Raw genomic sequence first — 20,602 nt, 5'->3', positions numbered from 1 at the left:
TTACAATAGAGTTAATGATGTGCTGATCCCAGCACAGTAATATGTCTATGAATGAAAATACTCACTCAGATTTTCTGGATACTGTGACCACTCGCAGCAGTCTCAGTAGACATTCCTCTGATGGGTCATATTTACCCAGGTCAAACACATCCAGCTCCTCCTGAGTTCAGCAGCACAAACACCACAGCTGACCACAAAGCAGGTGAGAGCCTGACTCCATCTAGATGACAGTAACCTCCTCTGATCATATACATTTGGACTTCATGCACTAGGGAATGATCATTCATTTCATTCAGACAGTGGAAAAGATTGATGGATTTCTCTGGAGAAATTCTTCCTGATCTTCTTCTTGATGTACTTCACTGTTTTCTCTTTGCTGTGAGAGCTGCTTCCTGTCTGTGTCAGTAGGCACAGAGTCTGTGCCTGTAAAAGAGTCTGACTGGACTCCAGTGAGAGACCCAGAAGGATGTGGAGGAAAAGGTCCAGGTGTCCATTCTTTCTCTGTAAGGCCTTGTCCACTGTATTCATAAGGAATACAGACATTGTTGATCTTTTAAAGATTTATTTTTCTGGTCCAACACATTTGTGTTGTTGGAGATGAAGGAGAGAAATGTGTATAAAGCAGCCAGAAACTCCTGAAAGCTCAGATGCACAAAGCTAAACATTTTCCCCAGGTGCAGCCCAGACTCGTCTCTGAAGATTTGGGTACACACTCCTGAGTACACTGACACCTCTGTAACTTCAATGCCACACTCTCTCAGGTCTTCCTCATGGAAGATCAGGTTGCCCTTTTCCAGCTGTTGGAAAGCCAGTTTTCCCAGTGCCAGAACAACATTTCTAGTCTGCAGAAAATCAGTGTCAGTTTTGCCATGGTACTTTCTGTCCTTGTGTTTGATCTGAAAGATCAGGAATTTTATGAACATTTGAGTCTTGGGGATCTCTACACTCTCGGCGTCACACACCATTGTCTCTAGAACAGTGGCTGCAATCCAACAGAAGAATGTGGCACAAGATGTAGAGGCTTCTTGATGACTTCATTTGTGTGATGATTCTATTGGCCAGGCTCTGATCACTGATTCTTTTCTTGAAGTACTCCTCTTTCTGAGGGTCACTGAACCCTTGTACCTCTGTTACCTTTTCAACACACTCAGGAGGGATCTGACTGGTTGCTGCTGGTCGAGAGGTTATCCAAAGGAGAGCAGAAGGAAGCAGATTCCCCACGATGAGGTTTGTTAGCAACACATCCACTGAGGTCGACTCTGTTACATCCGATAAGCTCACATGGTTGTGGAAGTCTAGAGGAGGTTGACACTTATCCATACCATCAAAGATGAAAATGACTTTGTAAGCATCACAGTCTATTAACTGTAATTGTTTTGTTTCTGGAAAAACGTCATGAAGCAGATCCATCAGACTGAACTTTTTCTCCTTCTTCAAATTCAGCTCCCTAAAAGGAAGTGGAAATATGAAGACGACATCCTGATTTGCTCTTCCTTCAGCCCAGTCCAGAATGAACTTTTGCACAGAGATTGTTTTCCCACATACATAGAATATATATATATTTATCTTGCATATATATATTTCACATATAGAGAATATCTATATTTCTCTATGCACCCCTGTTTTCTTTTCCTCAGTTTGGACAGAGCACTCTCCACCATTTCACTGCGAGTTATACTGTGTATGGCTATGTATGTGATGAATAAACCAAACTTGAACTTCAAACTTGAAACAATTCCAGCAACTCCTTTAGTCAGCACTCTTCTGATGGGTTTGTCTTTAAAGAGGTCGTTGCATTTGATGGGTGTCTCCTTTGTTCCTCTTCTCCTGGATGCTGTCTCAATCTGTCTCACCTCATGTTCATTATTGACCTCTCTACTCCCTCCCTCTGTGATGTAGAATTCTGTGTAGATCTCATTCAGAAGGACTGAGCTTCCATGATGTGAGATTCCTTCATTAAATTATTGTATTTCTTCTCCAGTTTGGATTTGCGGAGTTTAGATTTTTCATACATAATTTCTAATAAGAAAACAGAAAACAACACATAGCATATTAATTTCAATTGCTATAATCAGTCAAGTGTATCTACCAGTAAAATCTGGTACAGTATACAATAGTGTTGCACCATGTCTGGCTCCGAATCCATGAACTTGTATTCGTATTACACATGCTACCCACCCTTAGATATATGTATGAATATCTTAATTTTCTCTTGGTGACATACTGAGGAGTCATAAATTAACTGATAAGGTAAATCAGTATATGCTATATGGTTATAAGCATGTTAACAAATGTGTTTTTAATAGGTAAGTAAACTATGAAAAATGTATTGTTTGTGTATTGTTCCTCAGTTAGATAATACAAACTAATCAAACTATGTAAGGTGTGTTGTCACGAGTGTTATTACATTTGTTTGAGCAGATTTAATAAGGTGTTAAACTAAACAAAGTGTGAAACTAAACTTGTTTGATACGTGTAACAGTGTAGTCCAGGCTATGCCATCTTTGGCCACCAGAGGGAGATACAGAGTGTACTCATAATAAACAGAGGCAATCAATTATACCTGTCATTCAGCCTACTTGAGAGGTGCTCACAGACACCCTGATGCTCAGTCTTTTTTCAGAGTTCTGGTAAACGATAAAGTAGGTCTGTTGGGTCTGAAGTTCTCCCTATCCTTCCTTGGTTGAGAAGGTTGTTTTAAGCAGTTTTAAGTGTGCCAGACCTTTCCCCTAACAGCCCTAGTTGTCGAAGTTTTCTGTGCTGGTAGCACACTGGCTTGGGCACCCTGAGGGTGGTGATTCCTTCCCCTCCATGGGTGTTTTGGACTTCTTCTTTTGGGAGGCTCTTCTAATCCTCCCCCAGACCCAGTAGGTGTGAGCTCCCCAGTGGGTCTTGGTGTCTCCTCTAATCCTCCCCCAGACCCAATAGGTGTGAGCTCCCCAGTGGGTCTGGTGTCTCCTCTAATCCTCCCCCAGACGCAGTAAGATTGAGCTCTCCAGTGGGTCTGGAGTCTTAGTTCCTTGCTGGCTGCTCACTCAGTTTTCTGGGATCTGTTGGAGTCACTCCTCCATCTTAGGGGTCACAGCCCCAAGTGCCCCCATCACCACTGGGACAACCTTGGTGTTAACCCTCCACATTCTTCCCCGTGTGTGTGCGTGTGTGTGTGTGTGTGTGTGTGTGTTCATCTGTATGGCCATGCCCTCCCTGTGTTTCACACCTGCTCCTCATTTTGTATCGTTAATGTGCATGTATAAGTCTTGTGTTTTGAATGTGAATGTTGTCTATGGTTGAACGTGGTTAGCCTGCTAGCCACATTTACATTTACGGCATTTAGCATAGACTCTTATCCAGCGCGACTTACAAAAGTGTTTTGTTATTTACTCATAGAATATATCCAAGTACAGTATAGTAGGTTAGAATTAAACATACCAATGAACTAGAATACTGTAGAATACAGGGATGAATGCTGATACCTAGCAGTATACATAAGGTCTATCTTAAACAATGATAAGTGCTATAAACAATAAGTGCTAGAGTTTGTTAAAAAGCATAAATAGTGCCCTACAATAATTATTAAATTAGTCAGTCAATAAGAGAGCAGTGTCAGTTGTCCTTTAAATATTCTGCAAATAGATGGGCTTCAGTCTGCATTTGAATACTGCAAGGGACTCTGCTGTCCGGACAGCAAGCGGGAGTTTATTCCACCATCTTGGAGCCAAGACAGAAAATAGTCTCGATGCTTGTCGTCCATGAGACCTGAAGCAAGGTATTTCAAGCCGAGCCGTACTTGAGGTTCCAAGTACTCGAGGTACAGATCGGGCTTTGACCATTGACCTCATGTATGAAGGGGCTGGTCCATTTTTGGCTTTGTAGGCAAGCATCAAGGTTTTAAATCTGATGCGTGCAGCTACAGGGAGCCAATGAAGGGAGTGCAGCAGTGGAGTAACGTGTGTGAACTTCGGAAGATTGAAGACCAGTCGTGCTGTTGCATTCTGGACAAGTTGTAGAGGTTTGATGGTTCTTAGAGGAAGACCAGCAAGTAGCGAGTTGCAGTAGTCTAGCTTTGAGATCACAAGAGACTGCACAAGCACCTGGGTAGCTTCCTGTGAGAGAAAGGGTCGAATCCTTTGTATGTTACAAAGGAGGAATCTGCAAGACCGGGTTAGATTAGAAACATGAGTTGAGAACGACAACTGGTTGTCCAAAGTTACGCCCAAGCTACAGGCAGCTTCGGATGGTGATACCAGAGAGTTCTCAAAGGAAACAGTGAGGTCATGGTAAGGGTTGGGAGTACCTGGAATGAACAGAAGCTCAGTTTTACTGGGGTTGAGCTTCAAGTGGTGGGCTGTCATCCATGACGCGATGTCGCTCAAGCATGCTGACATACGTCTGGAGACTTGCATGTCAGAGGGTGGAAAAGAAAGAAATAATTGAGTGTCATCACCATAGCAGTGGTAGGAGAAACCATGAGAAGATATTACATCACCAAGAGAACGAGTATACTAAGAGAAGAGAAGGGGGTCTAATACTGAACCTTGTAGAACACCAGTGCAGAATCTACATGGTTTGGATGTGGATCCTCTCCATGTCATCTGATAGGACCGTTCCTCCAGATAGGACTGAAACCATCTCCAAGCAGAGCCAGTCACACCAAGCCTGGAGAGAACAGAAAGAAGAATGTTGTGGTTGACTGCGTCAAAAGCTGCTGAAAGGTCTAGAAGTATCAAAACAGATGACTGTTTGGCAGCTTTAGCAGCATGAAGTTTCTCAGTTAACTGTTAATAAAAGTCCCCATTAACCTTACTAGTAATAAAAGTCTCCATTAAGCTTACTGGTAATAAAAGATCACATTACCTATACCATTAATAAAATTTCAGGTCAAATATATCATTTATAAAATGTCCCATTAAACATGTGCAGAATCACAATTACAAATAAATGCACACAGGGACACACATCTAACAAATACAAATGTTTTTGTTAATATTCACACAAATGTTCATGTTAATATTCACTCAAATGTTCATACTGATGAGTATGTCCAGTGCATCCTTTGGTCAGGTTTGTACCTGCACATTCTCTCTTCTACACTCCACAAACTGTGTTGAGTTTGCATGGGTCTGGTGTTAAGTGTTTAAAATGTGATCATCTGTGGTGTCTGAGTGATGAGGGCTTGATACTAGAACACGTGTGTCTGTCCAGAGAATAGTGAGAACAGCTGAGAAGATCATTGGGGTCTCTCTGTCCTCCATCACAGACATCAACACAACACGTTGCATCCGAAAAGCCACCAGCAATGTGGAAGACCCCATGCACCCCTCACACAAACTGTTCACCCTTTTTCCATCTGGAAAAAGGTAACGCAGCATCCGGTCCCTTACCTCTAGACTGTGCAACAGCTTCTTCCCAGAATCCATCAGACTCCTGAACTCTGGCTAATTCCAATTACAAACAAATGGACACTTCTATACAAGCACACACACACACACACACACACACACATGCTTATACACAGTAATGCACACGCGCGCACACACACACACACCGGTTTTGTATTGGAGAAGTTGCTGAAGTCAAACTTCACACAAATATATGATCTCCTTTTGCACACTTGCACATTCTTCCTACTTGCTACTAGAGTGCTGTACTAAATCAGCACTGTACTCTGAACTGTTCTGGCTGCTACCAGTGACTGCTATGTTCAGTATAGCATATCGCTGACTCCTATGCACAATCCACTTTACATATTCCCAGTACTGTGTACTGGTAAAAATAAAGGCACTGTCTGTTCATTGTGTATTGGTCCTGTACTGCATTTATTGTATGACATTATTGCACTGTACTGTATTGTTTGCACTCATGCAGTGTGTTGTCTGTTTCACTTGTTTTGTGTTGCACCATGGTCCTGGAGGAACTTTGTTTCATTTTTGCTGTGCACTTGTATATAGCTGAAATGATAATAAAGCCTTTTGAACCTTTGAAGTGGTCAATTAATTTAAAATTTTAATTCAAAAGAATTGTGTTTTGATGTGGTGGTTGTTCTGGTTGAAACAGCACAAGTTTCCACATGGGAAATTATACGATGCTGTGTGTCTTAAATAAATACAGGCCTTGACCAACCTGTCCCACTCTGTAAAATAAAACACAGTTCCTGCTTCTGAAAGGTAAATTAACAGTCAACAATGTCCACGTGTCTTTTTGTTAATGTTTTAACGTTAATGAGTCGCCCTCACACTGGAGAAGTAGATACGCATGCGCAGAAAGCCGTCCTTTTGCAGTTCGGATATCGTCTGGATAAATAGAAAGTAAACAGATCAGACGGAGGAGCAGACGAAGATATTACATTTGGGACCTGGGAAGGAAATAATTTCAAAAGTATTTTTCTTTGATCGTCCAAGTTTTCCTTAGTTAACAGTTCCCCTGGTTGAGGAAGCTCATCGTAACTCTAGATATATTTAATGTGGCGTTTCACAATCCTTCCTGAATCCAGAGGATGGGTTAATATATGAAATATTTTAAAGTATTTTTAAACATTATTCAGTAAATGTAATAACATTTGTTAATTCCAATAATACTGAGGCTTATGTCTGATAGTTATTAGAATATCCAGTGATTCTGGTCGGTACAATATCTTGAGTTGTCCTACTTCAGAAAAGCGTTGACAGGAAAGCCGACGTCTCTATAACCGTTACCAACCTGTGCACGAGGACAGTCCGCGTGAGACTCTACACGTTTGCTTGTTCTAAATCAGAACACTTTTTAAAGTTCCGCGGGAAATTAAAGCCTCTGCTGTGAACCACGTGACAAGACACCAATGGCAATTTGAGTTTATGTTCGATCGGTATCAAGAAATAAAACCATTGTCATGTCTGTGATGAAACTGATCATGAAGTAAACATAACCAAAACCACAACGTGTTTGATTATACAGCTACAGAAATCAGTGGAAAATAATGAGCTTGATGACTGAATTTGCACTTTGCTAAAGTAGGAGAGTAACACTTGTGTAAATGGTGGCTGATAGGTAATTCTCCATAAGTAGGAGAGCATATCACTGTAAGTTCAAATGACATTATTTCTTTACGTATTTGACCAAGAACCACTGTCATACATGTTATACAGTATAAGAACTATATGTGTTAAATATTTATGTGAAATAGCACATGAAATATTACATTGTATATGAAAGGGGCCCCAGTTATAAATGTTTTTATTACAATTTTATCAAGTTCATTAATGTTGCTTTACAGAATGTTTGTATCTGGTCAAGGTACATAAAGCACATCTTTGCCTTTTGCATTCACAGTAAATAATAATAAAACAAAGAAAATACCAATAAAATTCTTTATTTGAAATATAATCTCTAGAGGCTTGTATTACTAAAACATCAATAAAACGATCCAACCAATTAAAAGAGTTACAGATGTTTTGTTTTGAGTCTCAGTGCCCTCACACACATACTGAGAAAACCAGACAGACCTGACAAAGTGACGTCCACACACACACAAGACCAGAAAACGTGAGGAACCAAAGTTTAACCCGAGTGAGTTTAATGTGTGGTGGATAAATCCTAAATACACATCCAGTACCACAATCTGAAACAGCAGGCATAGGTCAAAAATACCATGATGCTTTTATCCAAAGCAACTTACAATTATGACAGAACACAACTTGAGGGTTAAGGGCCTTGCTCAGGGATTCAACAATGGCAATTTGGCAGTAGTGAGGCTTGAAACCACAACCTTCTGATTACAAGTCAAGCACCTTAACACTGAGCTACCACTGCCCCAAGAAACAACAAAATATCCAGGGAGACAAAGCAACGCTAACAGACAAAAGTAAGCTCAAAAACCTGTCAGACCGATAAAAACACGATGGAGTGATTGACAAGGGGGAGGAGCTCAGTACTGCAGTGGGGCTGATCCCTGGTGACCAGAGGTAGTGTCCTCCTGAACCAGTGGAACAGACCAGTTCGGTCATACTAACACTATAATAAAGTAATAGGGGTGGATCTGGTGTCATTAGTAATGGTGAGACAGTCCAGTTCTGTGATACTGATACTAGAGACAGAGAGAGAGAGAGAGAGAGAGAGAGAGAGAGAAAGAGAGAGAGAGAGAGAGAGACAGGAGGAGGAGAGAGGAGGATGAGAGAGAGAGAGAGAGAGAGAGAGAGAGAGAGAGAGAGAGAGAGAGAGAGAGAGAGAGGTGTAGATGAGGCCTGAGAGTCATCACCTCCTGAGAGTCATCACCTCCTGACCTTGATACCTCACATACAGACACCACAGCACAGAGAAGTTACAGAGACATTTAGAAAAGTACAGAAATACAAACATTATATAAAACTTAATCAAAAATAATAACAAAATTAAAAAATACATATTGATTCCTTCACCCTAGTGAGGCTCATTACAGAAGATCACCAGGAATCTCCAGGTCTTTTATTTACAAAGTGCTGCAGTTACATAACACTGCAAAAAAAATTAAAATTCTTGGCTCAAAGGTTAAAAGGTGGAGTATAATGTGTCTCTCTGAGTGACTCTAGTAACAAACACACAAACATAAACAGTCACTCAATCACAAGCTTCAGAACTGCTAAAAAGACAGAAAGTCTGTTGGCTGTGAAGCCCCACAGAACTCATACACTTATCTCCTCTACAGAGAAGGAACTCCAACACCACTGAATCTGATTCTCCTGGAATGTTTATGCTACAAACAGCACACTTCATATTTAGATTCACATGATAAAACAAACAAACAAAACAATTATAATGTTATCAAGCATTTTTACATAAAGAGTGAAACTAGTCTGTTCATTATAGTAAAACTACACTTTCACTGTGAGAGATTTTATCTCCAACCTGTTACATCTCCATCTGTTATAAAACGCCTTCCTGTTGTAGACATGAGTATCTTAAATGCTCATTTAAAATGTGTTTAAACCAAATAAATTAATGAACACTTGGATAAGAGGGTTTAAACTCCTGGTCTTGTAGAAGCTTGAGTGAGTAACACAGGAGGATGAACTCTGTTTCCCAGCAGTCTGTGCTGTTCCTCAACAACCTTGACAAAGATGATTCAGTAAACATTCATTAGGATCAGTCATTATTTCTGTTTAATGTACATAGAATCACTGTCAGTTCAGCTCCACTCTGCCTGTCTTCTATTTAACAAAGCTGGCAGGTTCAGTTCTGTGCACATAAACAGTGAAGGGCTCTTACATGTTTCAGGATTGTTTATTAATTATTATAAACCTGAGCAGAAGTCACTTTGCGTTGTTATTCAGTTTCACTTGAAATAAGGTTTAAAATGAACACTGGCTCCTTTTTCTCTGAGTCATGTTTATTAAAAATCCTCCAAGCACAGCAGCTGCTACTGACAGTAATGAATGGAGTGGAGATCAGTGAGCACTCTATGGTGTGATATCTGCTGACTGGCTTCAGCTCTGTTTCCTTCACTGTTAGCTGGTTTTGAAGGACTGGTTTAAGGTCTTCTTATGAACTGCTATAGTGTTCCTTTAGGTCTTTAGGTCCAGTAGTGGCTCAGTACAGCCTGGTACCTCTGAAATCATACCATAGATCTTGGAGCTCTGACCTTTGTGTGAGTCCTGCCTCAGCTCTGAGTATACAGTGTCTGCCCCCACACTGCTCTTCTCTAGTAGGGACAAAAGAGACTGAATTACACCACAGGAAGAAGTCCAAGCCTCCAAATGATTAAACACAACATGACCTGAATAACCTACAGTGGGTAACTAAGCACACAGTTACTAAGCAGTGAATCAAAACGTAGAATCTTAAGAGTTCTTCAGGTCAGCTGTATCTTGGTGTGTCACTGCTGTAGGTGACTAAAGTTTCTCCTTTTCATGTACCTTCTTTTTTCTTTGCTTTCTGTTTTGGTTTCAGTTCGATCTCAGCATAAGTGACTTCACTGGGTCCAGCACCAGTGTCTGCAGTAACAGAGAAAAAAACCAAAGCAAACACAGTCATGACCTCTCACTGACCTTTAGTGTTCTAACCAATCAACCAACAACAGCTCATCATACACACTTCTTTCCCACAATGCACTGCTGCTGCTTTTGGAGACCAGCATGTGTTTTCTTTGTCTCATATGATGATTATATAGTAGATATATATAGTAGTATATATACAGTAGAGTGATGTAGATCAGACTGTATTCTCCAGTGTGTAGTTATACAGAACATGTTACTAATTTGTATAATAGAGTGATGTTGTGTGTATTAAATCCCAGTGTGAGGGAGCTGTGGATGTACCTTTATTCCTGCTTTTCTTGTTGTGTTTCATGACCTGAGCATAAGTGACATCACTGAGGTCATCTGCAGGTTCATCTGACACAGAGTGCAGTGTGTTTATCACAGAGTACAGTGTGTTTATAACAGAGTAAACTGTGTTTATTATTACAAGAGATTTCTGGGCTTTACTGTATAGCTGCACTCTGTTCAAGTCTTTCACTACTACACTCAGTGGGAAATGAAATCGTTACCTGTGCTGCTCCTGTCTGCTCGCTCAGCTGTGTCATATATGTGGGCAGCTTCTGGGGTTAAAGGAAAAGACCATTTAATAAATGCTAAACTGAAAGATGACTGGACACAGTAGAGAATGAATCACAAGTGATGAAGGATTATTTAAATTGTCTTAGAGAAGATAAAGCTTTAAGTTAATTGTTAATAAGGAAAGTTGTTGTTGTCTCATGGTCTGAGCAGTGTGCAGTGGTGTGACTGACACCCCTCACCTCCTGACTCTCTCTGGGTCTGATCTGATGTCTGATTGATGTCTGACTGACTCCCAGTACAGCGACACAGAGATTCTGCACCAGCCAACATGGAAATAAAGGAAAAGTGTTTAATACTGTAAACAGGTTTCATGATGTGTATCATACAAACATATAATATTTAATCTATTCATAAATGAGCTGCAGCTGATCTCAGACCTTTGTTGGTTTTGTAGCACCACAGCAGGGTCAGTAAGATGGAGAACACGACCAAACTCAGTCCCACAGCCAAACCAACAAGGCCAAGAGAGGAGGAATCACCAGCTGAACTCATAGGAACAAAAACATCACATGAATCACAAAATAATGTGTCACACGTCTCTGCTCCAGACTATGTGAGGTCACTGTGTACTCTCTTCTTCAACGCAGTAGGGGGCGCTTTTAGTGAGATCAGGTCTTGTAGTGTACGGTGGAAACAAATGCTTTTAAATCAGGGGTGCCAAAACAACAGTCCTGTGTATTATTTTTTAAGATCCATTATAAGTTGATAATGATATTAACTTAACAAGAAATGTAGTAAGTTTGCATTTCACAGCTATAATACCATGCAGTATTACTGGAATAAAGGTACATTTACAGTATATACTTTTACCCTTAATAAGTAAACACAATACATGTGGACTGAGTGTGTTCTGCTACTGTCTACAAAGAGTTTAAATGAGTAAAATAGATGTTAAATTCATGAAATGACTGTGATCTTACCATGTACAGCCAGAGTTACTGTACAGAGCTAAATCTATCACACAGATAACCAACACAATGTTTTCTATAATTATACACTGTAAACTGTTACTCACTAGTATACAGAACTAAATCTAAATCTTTCACACAAGTCACTGCTGTGTGGTCCTATGCATGTTTTAATGTTGAATAAATCCATGAATTCAATAACACCTAAAGCATGTCCTGTAGCAGATATGACAGCTTCCTCTTATTCAGGAAATCAAACATTTTCTGATTTGCATTGTCATATTTCTAATAAAATATTATTGACTGCTGCCCTCTAGTGGCCAATCTGTGCACATGTCCAAGACTCCACGGTACAAATAGTGACACTTGTAATCTAATATTGTGCCAACTTTTACTGAGGGTTGACAAGAACTGATATTGTTGAATATCTAACTGATAAATTTAATTTCTACGGTAGTTATACACTGTAAACTGTTCCTCACCAGTAACGTTTAACCAGATTGCATCACTGTAGTTTGTGTAGTAGACTGGGTTTCCTCTGCCAGCTCTGCACCAGTACTGGCCTCCATCAGAGGGCGCCACTGAACTGATGTTGTAGGAGTTTGCTGCAGTGTTGGTCTCATTCTCAGGGTTCTGTGTGTGTCTGGACCAGTAAAAGCTCCATCCAGCAGACTGGTCCAGCTTACAGTGCAGAGTCACTGGGTTTCCCACCAGTGCAGCTCCTGTAAGGCTTGATGTGAGTTCAGGTGTAGGTTTAACTGCGGATGGAGATGAAACACACAGTTCAGGACATGTAATGGCGGAGTGCATAGAGATATCTATGAAATGACTAACATTCTCAGATTAAAAATAGATGAAGTACTTTAGTAGTTTAAATATTTTAAAATAAAAACAAGAGAATCTCAGTAACATGGTGTAGCAGTAGTGAAGCAGTAGATTAATCAACAGACTTTTAATTAACTGTTTATATCAGATTTGTTTATAATCTGATTAATTCAGTTGTTTTTCATTTTATTTGGGTGTTCATATCTGTACATGTTAACCTGAGAAGTCACTGAACATGTAACAGGTATAATACATACCATCTTAGCATACTCAACAAGCTGTTATAGACATGCTGTTAACATTCTGTAACTGGATTTTAACTGGACTTTGAGATGGGGTTGGGGTCAGGATTACAGTCCTGCTCATACACATGTGAGTCTGAGGGTTTCTCTACTCAATATTTATGTCCAATTCGATTGCACAGTCTGAACCAACTCAGGCTCCATTGTAGAAATCAAACAGTACTTAGTAAGTACAAAGTAAGTTTGCATTTCAGTTCCAGTACCATGTAGTGTAACTGTAATTACAGTACAGGTCTACTACCATGCAGTGTAACTGTAATTACAATATATATCTAATACAATGTAGTGTGTAATTACTTTACATCTACAATTTCCTTTTTGCCTAATAAACACAATACATGGAGTGTGTATTATGCTGCTGAATACAAATAGTGTAAATTATTTAACAAACAATAATTTAAGTTAATGAAATAGACAATAAATTCATGAAATGACAGTAATCTTACCATGTACAGTGAGGGTAACAATGTTACTGTACTGTGATGTTGTTGGTCTGTCATGTCTCTCTCCTCTACACCGGTACTGATCCCCATTAACTACAGCATCTCCACTGATGGTGAGAGTGTCTCTGTTTACAGTGTAAAACACAGACTGAGACACTGTAGTCCACTGACTCTGAGCTTTCTTCTTATACCACTGATATGTCCACCCATCATAACCCTGAAACTCACACTTCAGAGTGACTGACTCTCCAGTGAACACAGGACTCTGAGGCTCCACAGTCAGTGTAGTTGTGGGTAAATCTGTGGAAAGAGATGGAGAACACTGCATGTCACAGCTGACTGACCCCCAGTGTCTTCCTGGAGTCACTCTGTATTTACATATATTATAATAAACAGGTTAGACCCACGATGCTGCATTCTAATCTGTTAATCACTGTGTTTTGTGGAGATTATCTGGAGATTATGTGGGATCTGATTGTGATTGGAGTGTAAAATGTGAACACATGACTGTGAATCACATAATTATTCCATCCAGTACCACCTTGGACACTTTGTCCAGTAATGTGACACTTGTAGGAGTAATGTGGTGATGGTACAGTAGGAGTAATGTGGTGATAGTACAGTAGGAGTAATGTGGTGATAGTACAGTAGGAGTAATGTGGTGATAGTACAGTAGGAGTAATGTGGTGATAGTACAGTAGGAGTAATGGTGGTGATAGTACAGTAGGAGTAATGTGGTGATAGTACAGTAGGAGTAATGCAGTAATGGTACAGTAGGAGTAATGTGGTGACAATACAGGTGGTTCTTAAAGTCAACAGAAAAGAACACAAATGTTTTTATTGTCTAAAACGCTCCCAGCCAGTCCTTGAATTAAAATGGCCCCTAGTTTACAAACAGATACAATGCCACTGGAACCAGTTATCTACAATATATACAGCAATGTAATAGCATTTAATTTTTTTTATAATAAATGAGTGTATTACATGTAAATTTAATCCTTAATTAATGTAACTGGATTCCATGTGAACGCTTAATGTTACATTTATGTAAATACTGATTCAAACCACAAGATGGGGCTGTTTCCTTGAGTACTTGGGTTACTTTAATTTGATTTCCTATTTCTGCTATGGATAGAATATGTAGAAAACATCTATTCTGTCTCTTAGAAAATGATGGGTAACAGTTACCTTACGTGGCTTCAATGACTAAATGTAAGTAATGTATATCCATAGTCTCAAATACTCAAATGCATTTGAAAATACAAATATATAAACTGAAGAGAGTTCAGTCAGGGACAGGACATGGTGTTCATGGTGTTTACAGTAAACCCAGTACAAGCATAAGTTCACTACTTGGAGTCTCACCTTGCACTGTGATGTTGACAGAATTACTGCTCCAAGATTCAGAATTATAAAATGATTTTCTTGCTAACATACATTTGAAGCTCTGGTTAAATTTGAAGCTCTGGTTAAATTAGTGTAATAATAAAGATGTGAAATCTTTAAATTCTGACCTCACACACAATCACCCAATTATTGGAAAGCAAACTAACGTCTCTCTCATACACACACACACACACACACACACACACACACACACACACACACACACACATACACACACTCACACACACACGCACACACACACACGCACAGACACACACACGCACACACACACACATACATACACACTCACACACACACGCACGCACACACACACACACACACACACACACGCACATACACACACATACACACACACTCACACACACGCACACGCACACACACACACACACACACATACACACACACACACACACACACACACACTGAGAACATGTTAAACAGCTTTTCTTATTAACTCTAGTTAACAGTTTTCTTAGTCAGTAACTGATAGTCCTATATATTGTGACCTATAATATCCTGTTATCAAACATTTCCTTTTCTCCTTAACTAGTGAGTGCATACATGCAGACTCACTGTGCACTGTGATGTTAACAGGATTGCTGCTCCCTCCAGATTCAGACTGACACCAGTACACTCCACTGTGTATTGTGTAGAGGTATCTGATGGTGCATGTAGATCCTGTAACTGATCCCCAGAGTGATGAACAATCTGACACCCTCCGACTGTGTGTGTATCGTCTCACTCTCCATCCAGTAGAGTCACTCTGTCCCTCACAGCTCAGTGAGAGAGAGTCACCTCTAAAGTGTTGAGTTCTGCTGGGACTGATGATCAGAGAGACTGGAGGAGACAGACCTTAGGAACAGAAATTATACATCACATGTTATTATTATTGTCTTATCATAGCAGGAGTGTAGTGAACACATTTAACATGGAACGATTACAACCATTGTGTTGATTGCTCTGATGATAGAAAATAATTTTAATAAATTCTGTTTAATAATATCTAGGTAGTGACATCTATCTAAGATCATGATTGTGTCTTTTGGGGTAACATAACAGCCCGAGTACCACAGGGCAAGGAGCAGTACGTACAGACTCCCTTGATGGTGACACACATTTACTAACACACCATCAAGACAACGGCACTCACGTATAACATAAACAGTGAACATGAATACAGCTACAGCTAACACGGACACCATGAACACTGTGACCATAAACATGAATGTGAACATGAGCAAAGACTGACAACAACGCACACACCAACAAGGGTTTAAATACTACAAACATAACAAGACTAAACCAGATGCAGGTGTGTGCTGACAGCTGGACGTGGCTACAAATAGGACGAGTCACAAATAGCCGACGAGAAACTCCCACTGCATGCGGCGGGCCATACCACGTGATCAGTGGGAAGGTAATAAAAAGAGTGTTTACAGGGAAAAGAGACTCAACATTGCATTAGACATGATAACATTAACCATCAGGGAGTACAGGCCAGAGCCCTAGTAGAGGCCTCTGCAGGCTTCAGTAAAGGATCATGGGTAGATTTTGGTGGAACTCAAGGTAAGATATACGACCTCTCCACCAGACTCAGGACTGTAGAGAAAAACATCTTCTTTAGGACAAGGTCAAGAGAAGCCTTCTCTTGGAATGTAGCGGTAACAGCTTCCACCTGGTGTGGGTGTTGAATATCAGTTTGCAAATTGAGGTTGTTACGGAAAGATGTGTGTGTGTGTGTGTGTGTGTGTGTGTGTGTGTGTGTGTGTGTTCCAGATTCACTGCCAGGATTTCCACCCTGTTTGAGACTCCGCCACGTTCCTTGCCGGGTTTTCCAGCCAACTGTGTCGGCTATTTAAAAGGCCCTCCCACGAGAGAGGAAGAGGAAGACAGCGAGTAAGGAGAATGTGTGTTAGCTTGGAGTTTGTTTGGCTGTGATTGAACATTTGTATGACGTGTTGTGTATCACCTTGTTTTTCCACATTTTTGAACTTCGTCTTTGGCTTCGCCCCTCCTGCTTTGGTAGCTGTGTATACATACATATATATATAGATTGTGTAAAGAGTGTAAATATTGTTTGTTTGGTACATTGGTGTTGGACACTGGTGGTAAGGAGTGACTGCAGTTTTTGTTGGGTGTGGGTTTTGTCTGTGTCAGGAAGTTAGAAAGGTTTGTTGTATGTTTCTTGTGTTATTAGGATTAGTTAGGGTATAGTTTTATTTCCTCAGTGTGGGTTTTGGTTATTATTTTGGCCAGGGTCACTCCTGAAGGAATTGCACCAGTAAGATTATTTGTAAATCATAACCTCTGTACAATACACTAAAAAAAACCTTCCATTTGTGCTTCTGTTTGTTTTGTTGCTGATCATTTTTTTCCACAACTTCTGTTACGTTAGACATTTGCACTTCTTTTTCCTTGTTACAGCCTCACAGCCTGACGGGGTCATAACAAGGTAATAAAATGATATTGTAAGCAGAAAAATAGGGAAGGTCCAGAATAAACTGGTTTCATGCTGGAAAGATCTCTGTAGGCTTCAGTGTAAATCCTCAGGAGGCCTCTGACAGGCCTCTAGGGGTCTCAGTTGAGGGGGAGCCTTGCTTCAAGGACGGGACAGCCCGGCCAAGCACCGGAAGAAACAATATGGACATCACTGGAAGAACCAATATGGGCATCCGGTGATATAGAATATGATCGCCTTTAAAAAGTAGTAGTTCAGGATGAACGTAATGGTAGCAAGAACGGGTTGGTGTAAGTATTGAATATCAATTTGCATACATTGAATAATGTTTGGTGTGGAGAACAATAGTGGAACCTGGACAAGTATTATGAAAAAATAAAAATGGTGATGTAAGGGTCCTTGAAGAAAAGGAATAAAGGTGAGCCCACCTGAGACTGTTAGACATTCTCCAGATAATGCCTCGTTTATAACATTGAGCTCAGAATAAAGACGGGACCAGCGCTTCTTTTCAATTAATTCCAGAGTCTGCATCTTTATTTCTATTTAGTGTGTATTGAGTAAACAGTCTTGAACTTAGGAAGCTCTAGGAACGATCATATGTTGACGAATGTTTGGTTTGGATGTAATGAAGGTGAATGCAACGCTGGTATGTAAAAGAAGGTGGGGTGAATACATAATTACTTCTGACCAATGTATAAAAATGTGTTTCTTTGTGTGATTGTTAGACATTCTCTAACATCTTTATTTTATATTTGAATGTTTAACTTTAAGACTAGCTGACTGCAGACTTAGGAATGACACTATGACACTGAATGTCTAATGTTTCATCCACACACACACACACACACACACATACACACACACACACACACTGCTGTTGTTTGTCCTCACCAGTGATCCATAGTGGCTGTGTGTTGCTGTACTGTGTCTGATAGGCTGGTTCTCCTCTCTCTGCTCTGCACACATAAACTCCTGTGTGATGTTGAGCAGCAGGACTGAGAGTGTAGGAGCCTCCAGATCCTCTGATGCTGTCTGAGAGGAGCTCAACACAATACCTCACATAGCTATGATTGTGTGTTACTGGAGTTAAACATTCTCTGTAGGGAACAGATCTGTACCAGCTGAATGTCCAGCCTGTAGAGGAGTCTCTGACCTCACAGCTTAGACTCACTGAGTCTCCTTCAGTCAGCCAGCTCTGTGGAGACACATTCAGTACTGCCTGGGCTCTCTCTGTAACACAGCAAATATAAAATCCTGAGTGTTTAAAATCACGTACACACAATAACAACCTTGCTATGAATGTCTATTGGCTAAATTCACAGTCCAAACTCACCTGACACAGTTAATGTAACAGCATTACTGATCTCTGAGCTCTGAGAGTCTCTTTCCCTGTACCCTCTGCAGGTGTATGTACCACTGTCATACTGTGTAACAGAGCTGATCATGTATGGATTGTATGTGACGTTTGGGTAGATACTGTAGTTATTCTTATACCAGCTGTATGTCCACCCAGTGTCTCCTTCTCCCTGTATGTCACATCTGAGAGTCACAGTCTCTCCTCTGAACACGTGATTATCAGGACTTACACTCACAACAGCTTTAACATGACCTGCAGAAACATTAAACATTTGAATTCTTCATTCAGTTACTTTGAAAACAAATAAATTACACAGATCTAAATCTAAATCTACCACACCAGTCAGTGCTGTCTGGTCCTGCATATATTTTAATACTATATAAATTCTTTAATTATAAAATACATACACTAAAATGCTAAATGTGTAAATTAATACATTTAAAATAGCAAATTTTCATAAATGTCTAATTAGTAATGGCAGTTTGGGTTTTAAATAATATATAAACAGAATATAAATCACCTTGAGCAAGTCCAGCTTGAACCAATGAAATCAGCACTATAAACATAAAAGAGGGAACATATGAATATGAACAATTAATTAATTTATTAAAGAAAACACCTGACAGCAAAACATTTCAGACACAATTAAAATAAAAGTATCATTGTTAATTTAAGCATAAACACCTTAACATGCTGGTTACCACTCTGTACAATTGTTCATTTAATAAAAACACCTTAACAAGCTAGATAACGGTTTGAATAAATGTACATCTAAACTCTGTTTCAAACGGAGTGGGGAAAATGACTGCTGTTTTCACAAGCACCCTAATTAAACAAAAGTGAAAGACATGACTCTGTCACGATAAACCATCATTAGAGTGCTTTAGAGCGCTGAAGGTTGTGAACACAAGGGGGCGTCAGTGATTTATGTTTCTGTGGACAGTGGTGTGTGCTGTGGTATGAGCAGATTCACTACTGCTGTTTCACAGTTCCACAGTGTCTGTTACTTATGGACATCCTATCCAACATTCTCTAAGTGTTTAGAAGATTTATGAAGAATGAACACACACTGTGTAACGTGGAGCGATAGAGAGCTGGACGCAGACGCTGAGAAGAGCGAGATTTATTAAGAGCAAATCCAGAATCTGGGTCATTAAGACAGTCCAGGGTCACAGCACCGATACGAACAGATCCAGGAAATATATTAAAGAGAAAGAAAAACACGAAAATCGGAAAATAAATCAACAGACAAACTCAGAGAAAACAGGGTACAGATACACAGACAACAAGGCAGAACCCAGAACATTGACTGAATAAACGAAAACTAGACAAGAGCTCAGACAACGGCTTAGTACAAACACAATGAGCAGATAACGGCTAGAACAACGACCAGCAAGACACTGAGGAAAACATTGGGTTTAAAAACATGACCTAACAAGGTAGAAACGAGGAACAGGGGAAACTAATGAAGGACAGAAAACTAAACGAGGGGCTGAACTAACGAAACCAAAACAAAGAATCACATATGGAAATGAAATCCATGGAAATCAAATGGAAATGAAAGCCAGGATGGAAACAGAAACTGAAAGCAGGTGAATGCAGCGACGCTCGGGATCGTAATACTGATTCACAAATCTGCTGAATTTGTGAATCTGTTTCTGAGATTCTTGTATGGGATTAATTGTTAAATAGTCATGCAGTATTAATGGGAGAAAATAAAAGTGTTTGTGAGCTGTTCCAGGACTGCAGAACTGTTGTTCTCCATCTCCCCATTTATGCTCATAAGATGAAGCTCTGAAAAAGAATCCAGTGGAGTTGTGTGTTTTGAGGTTCATGTCACAGGGTTTCCTTTCATATCTATAAAATGAAGAGTCTCTCTTGTGTCAGGCTAAATACAGCCAGACTATGTTGGTCAAGATCATTCTTCCCCCTCTTAATATAAGTGTTTTTGTTTATATTACAAAAAGCAAAGGGGTAATAATGTTTGTCTTGGTCATTTCTTGTTGATCGTCACCTTCCTATATTGTTTACTCATGTTACATTTTTTGAGATTGCAGTATTTTTACCCAGTTAGTCTGTTAAAATCTTAATATACACTGTATGTTACATTCTATCACATTTACCCCAACACACAAAACAGCCCAAGCAGTGGATGTTATCTGCTGATTTTCTACAGGGTGTTTGTAGGCTGCACTTGACTGTTTCAGCATCACACAGCATGTAAGTTTTCCCACTCATATCTGTGGGCATTCTTTGGGTTTGTTGTACTCTACTGACTTCTGTATTCCTAAATTATGTTGGTATGATCCAAATCTCAAATATACAGACTGTCCGGTT

At 39.9% G+C, this 20,602-nt stretch overlaps 2 protein-coding genes across 2 annotated transcripts in view; both read right to left on the bottom strand.

Moving 5' to 3' along the window:
- Positions 1–8,995: 8,995 nt before the first annotated feature.
- LOC118240638 lies at positions 8,996–13,253 on the bottom strand. The gene is made up of 10 exons (XM_035521709.1): positions 13,235–13,253; positions 13,047–13,067; positions 11,956–12,231; positions 10,943–11,047; positions 10,745–10,819; positions 10,496–10,546; positions 10,266–10,340; positions 9,864–9,941; positions 9,569–9,649; positions 8,996–9,058 (listed from the first exon to the last, which is right to left on the bottom strand). The coding sequence occupies exons 1-10, from the start codon at positions 13,251–13,253 to the stop codon at positions 9,051–9,053; spliced, it is 789 nt and encodes a 262-aa protein (XP_035377602.1). The 3' UTR covers positions 8,996–9,050.
- A 906-nt stretch (positions 13,254–14,159) lies between these two features.
- LOC118240637 (Fc receptor-like protein 5) overlaps positions 14,160–20,602 on the bottom strand; it is a gene marked incomplete at its 5' end in the record, with an annotated part of 50,640 nt that continues 44,197 nt past the window's right edge. Inside the window, 4 exons of the mRNA XM_035521708.1 lie at positions 14,160–14,168; positions 15,031–15,302; positions 17,800–18,138; positions 18,242–18,517. Of these exons, the coding sequence (XP_035377601.1) occupies positions 14,160–14,168; positions 15,031–15,302; positions 17,800–18,138; positions 18,242–18,517 (896 nt within the window). The remainder of the gene's footprint in view (positions 14,169–15,030; positions 15,303–17,799; positions 18,139–18,241; positions 18,518–20,602) is intronic.

Source organism: Electrophorus electricus, chromosome 22, assembly GCF_013358815.1.
Source record: "Electrophorus electricus isolate fEleEle1 chromosome 22, fEleEle1.pri, whole genome shotgun sequence".
Lineage (NCBI taxonomy): Eukaryota > Metazoa > Chordata > Actinopteri > Gymnotiformes > Gymnotidae > Electrophorus > Electrophorus electricus.
This window is presented reverse-complemented; position numbering and strand designations above follow the sequence as displayed.

What these genes read in the sequence shown, in the direction of transcription:
- LOC118240638 (XM_035521709.1), bottom strand. An exon ending in GACCCAGAGAGAGTCAGGAG is followed by an intron (nt 10,547 to 10,744) that starts GTGAGGGGTGTC and finishes CTTTAACCCCAG; the next exon opens with AAGCTGCCCACATATATGAC. An exon ending in AGCAGACAGGAGCAGCACAG is followed by an intron (nt 10,341 to 10,495) that starts GTAACGATTTCA and finishes ACTCTGTGTCAG; the next exon opens with ATGAACCTGCAGATGACCTC.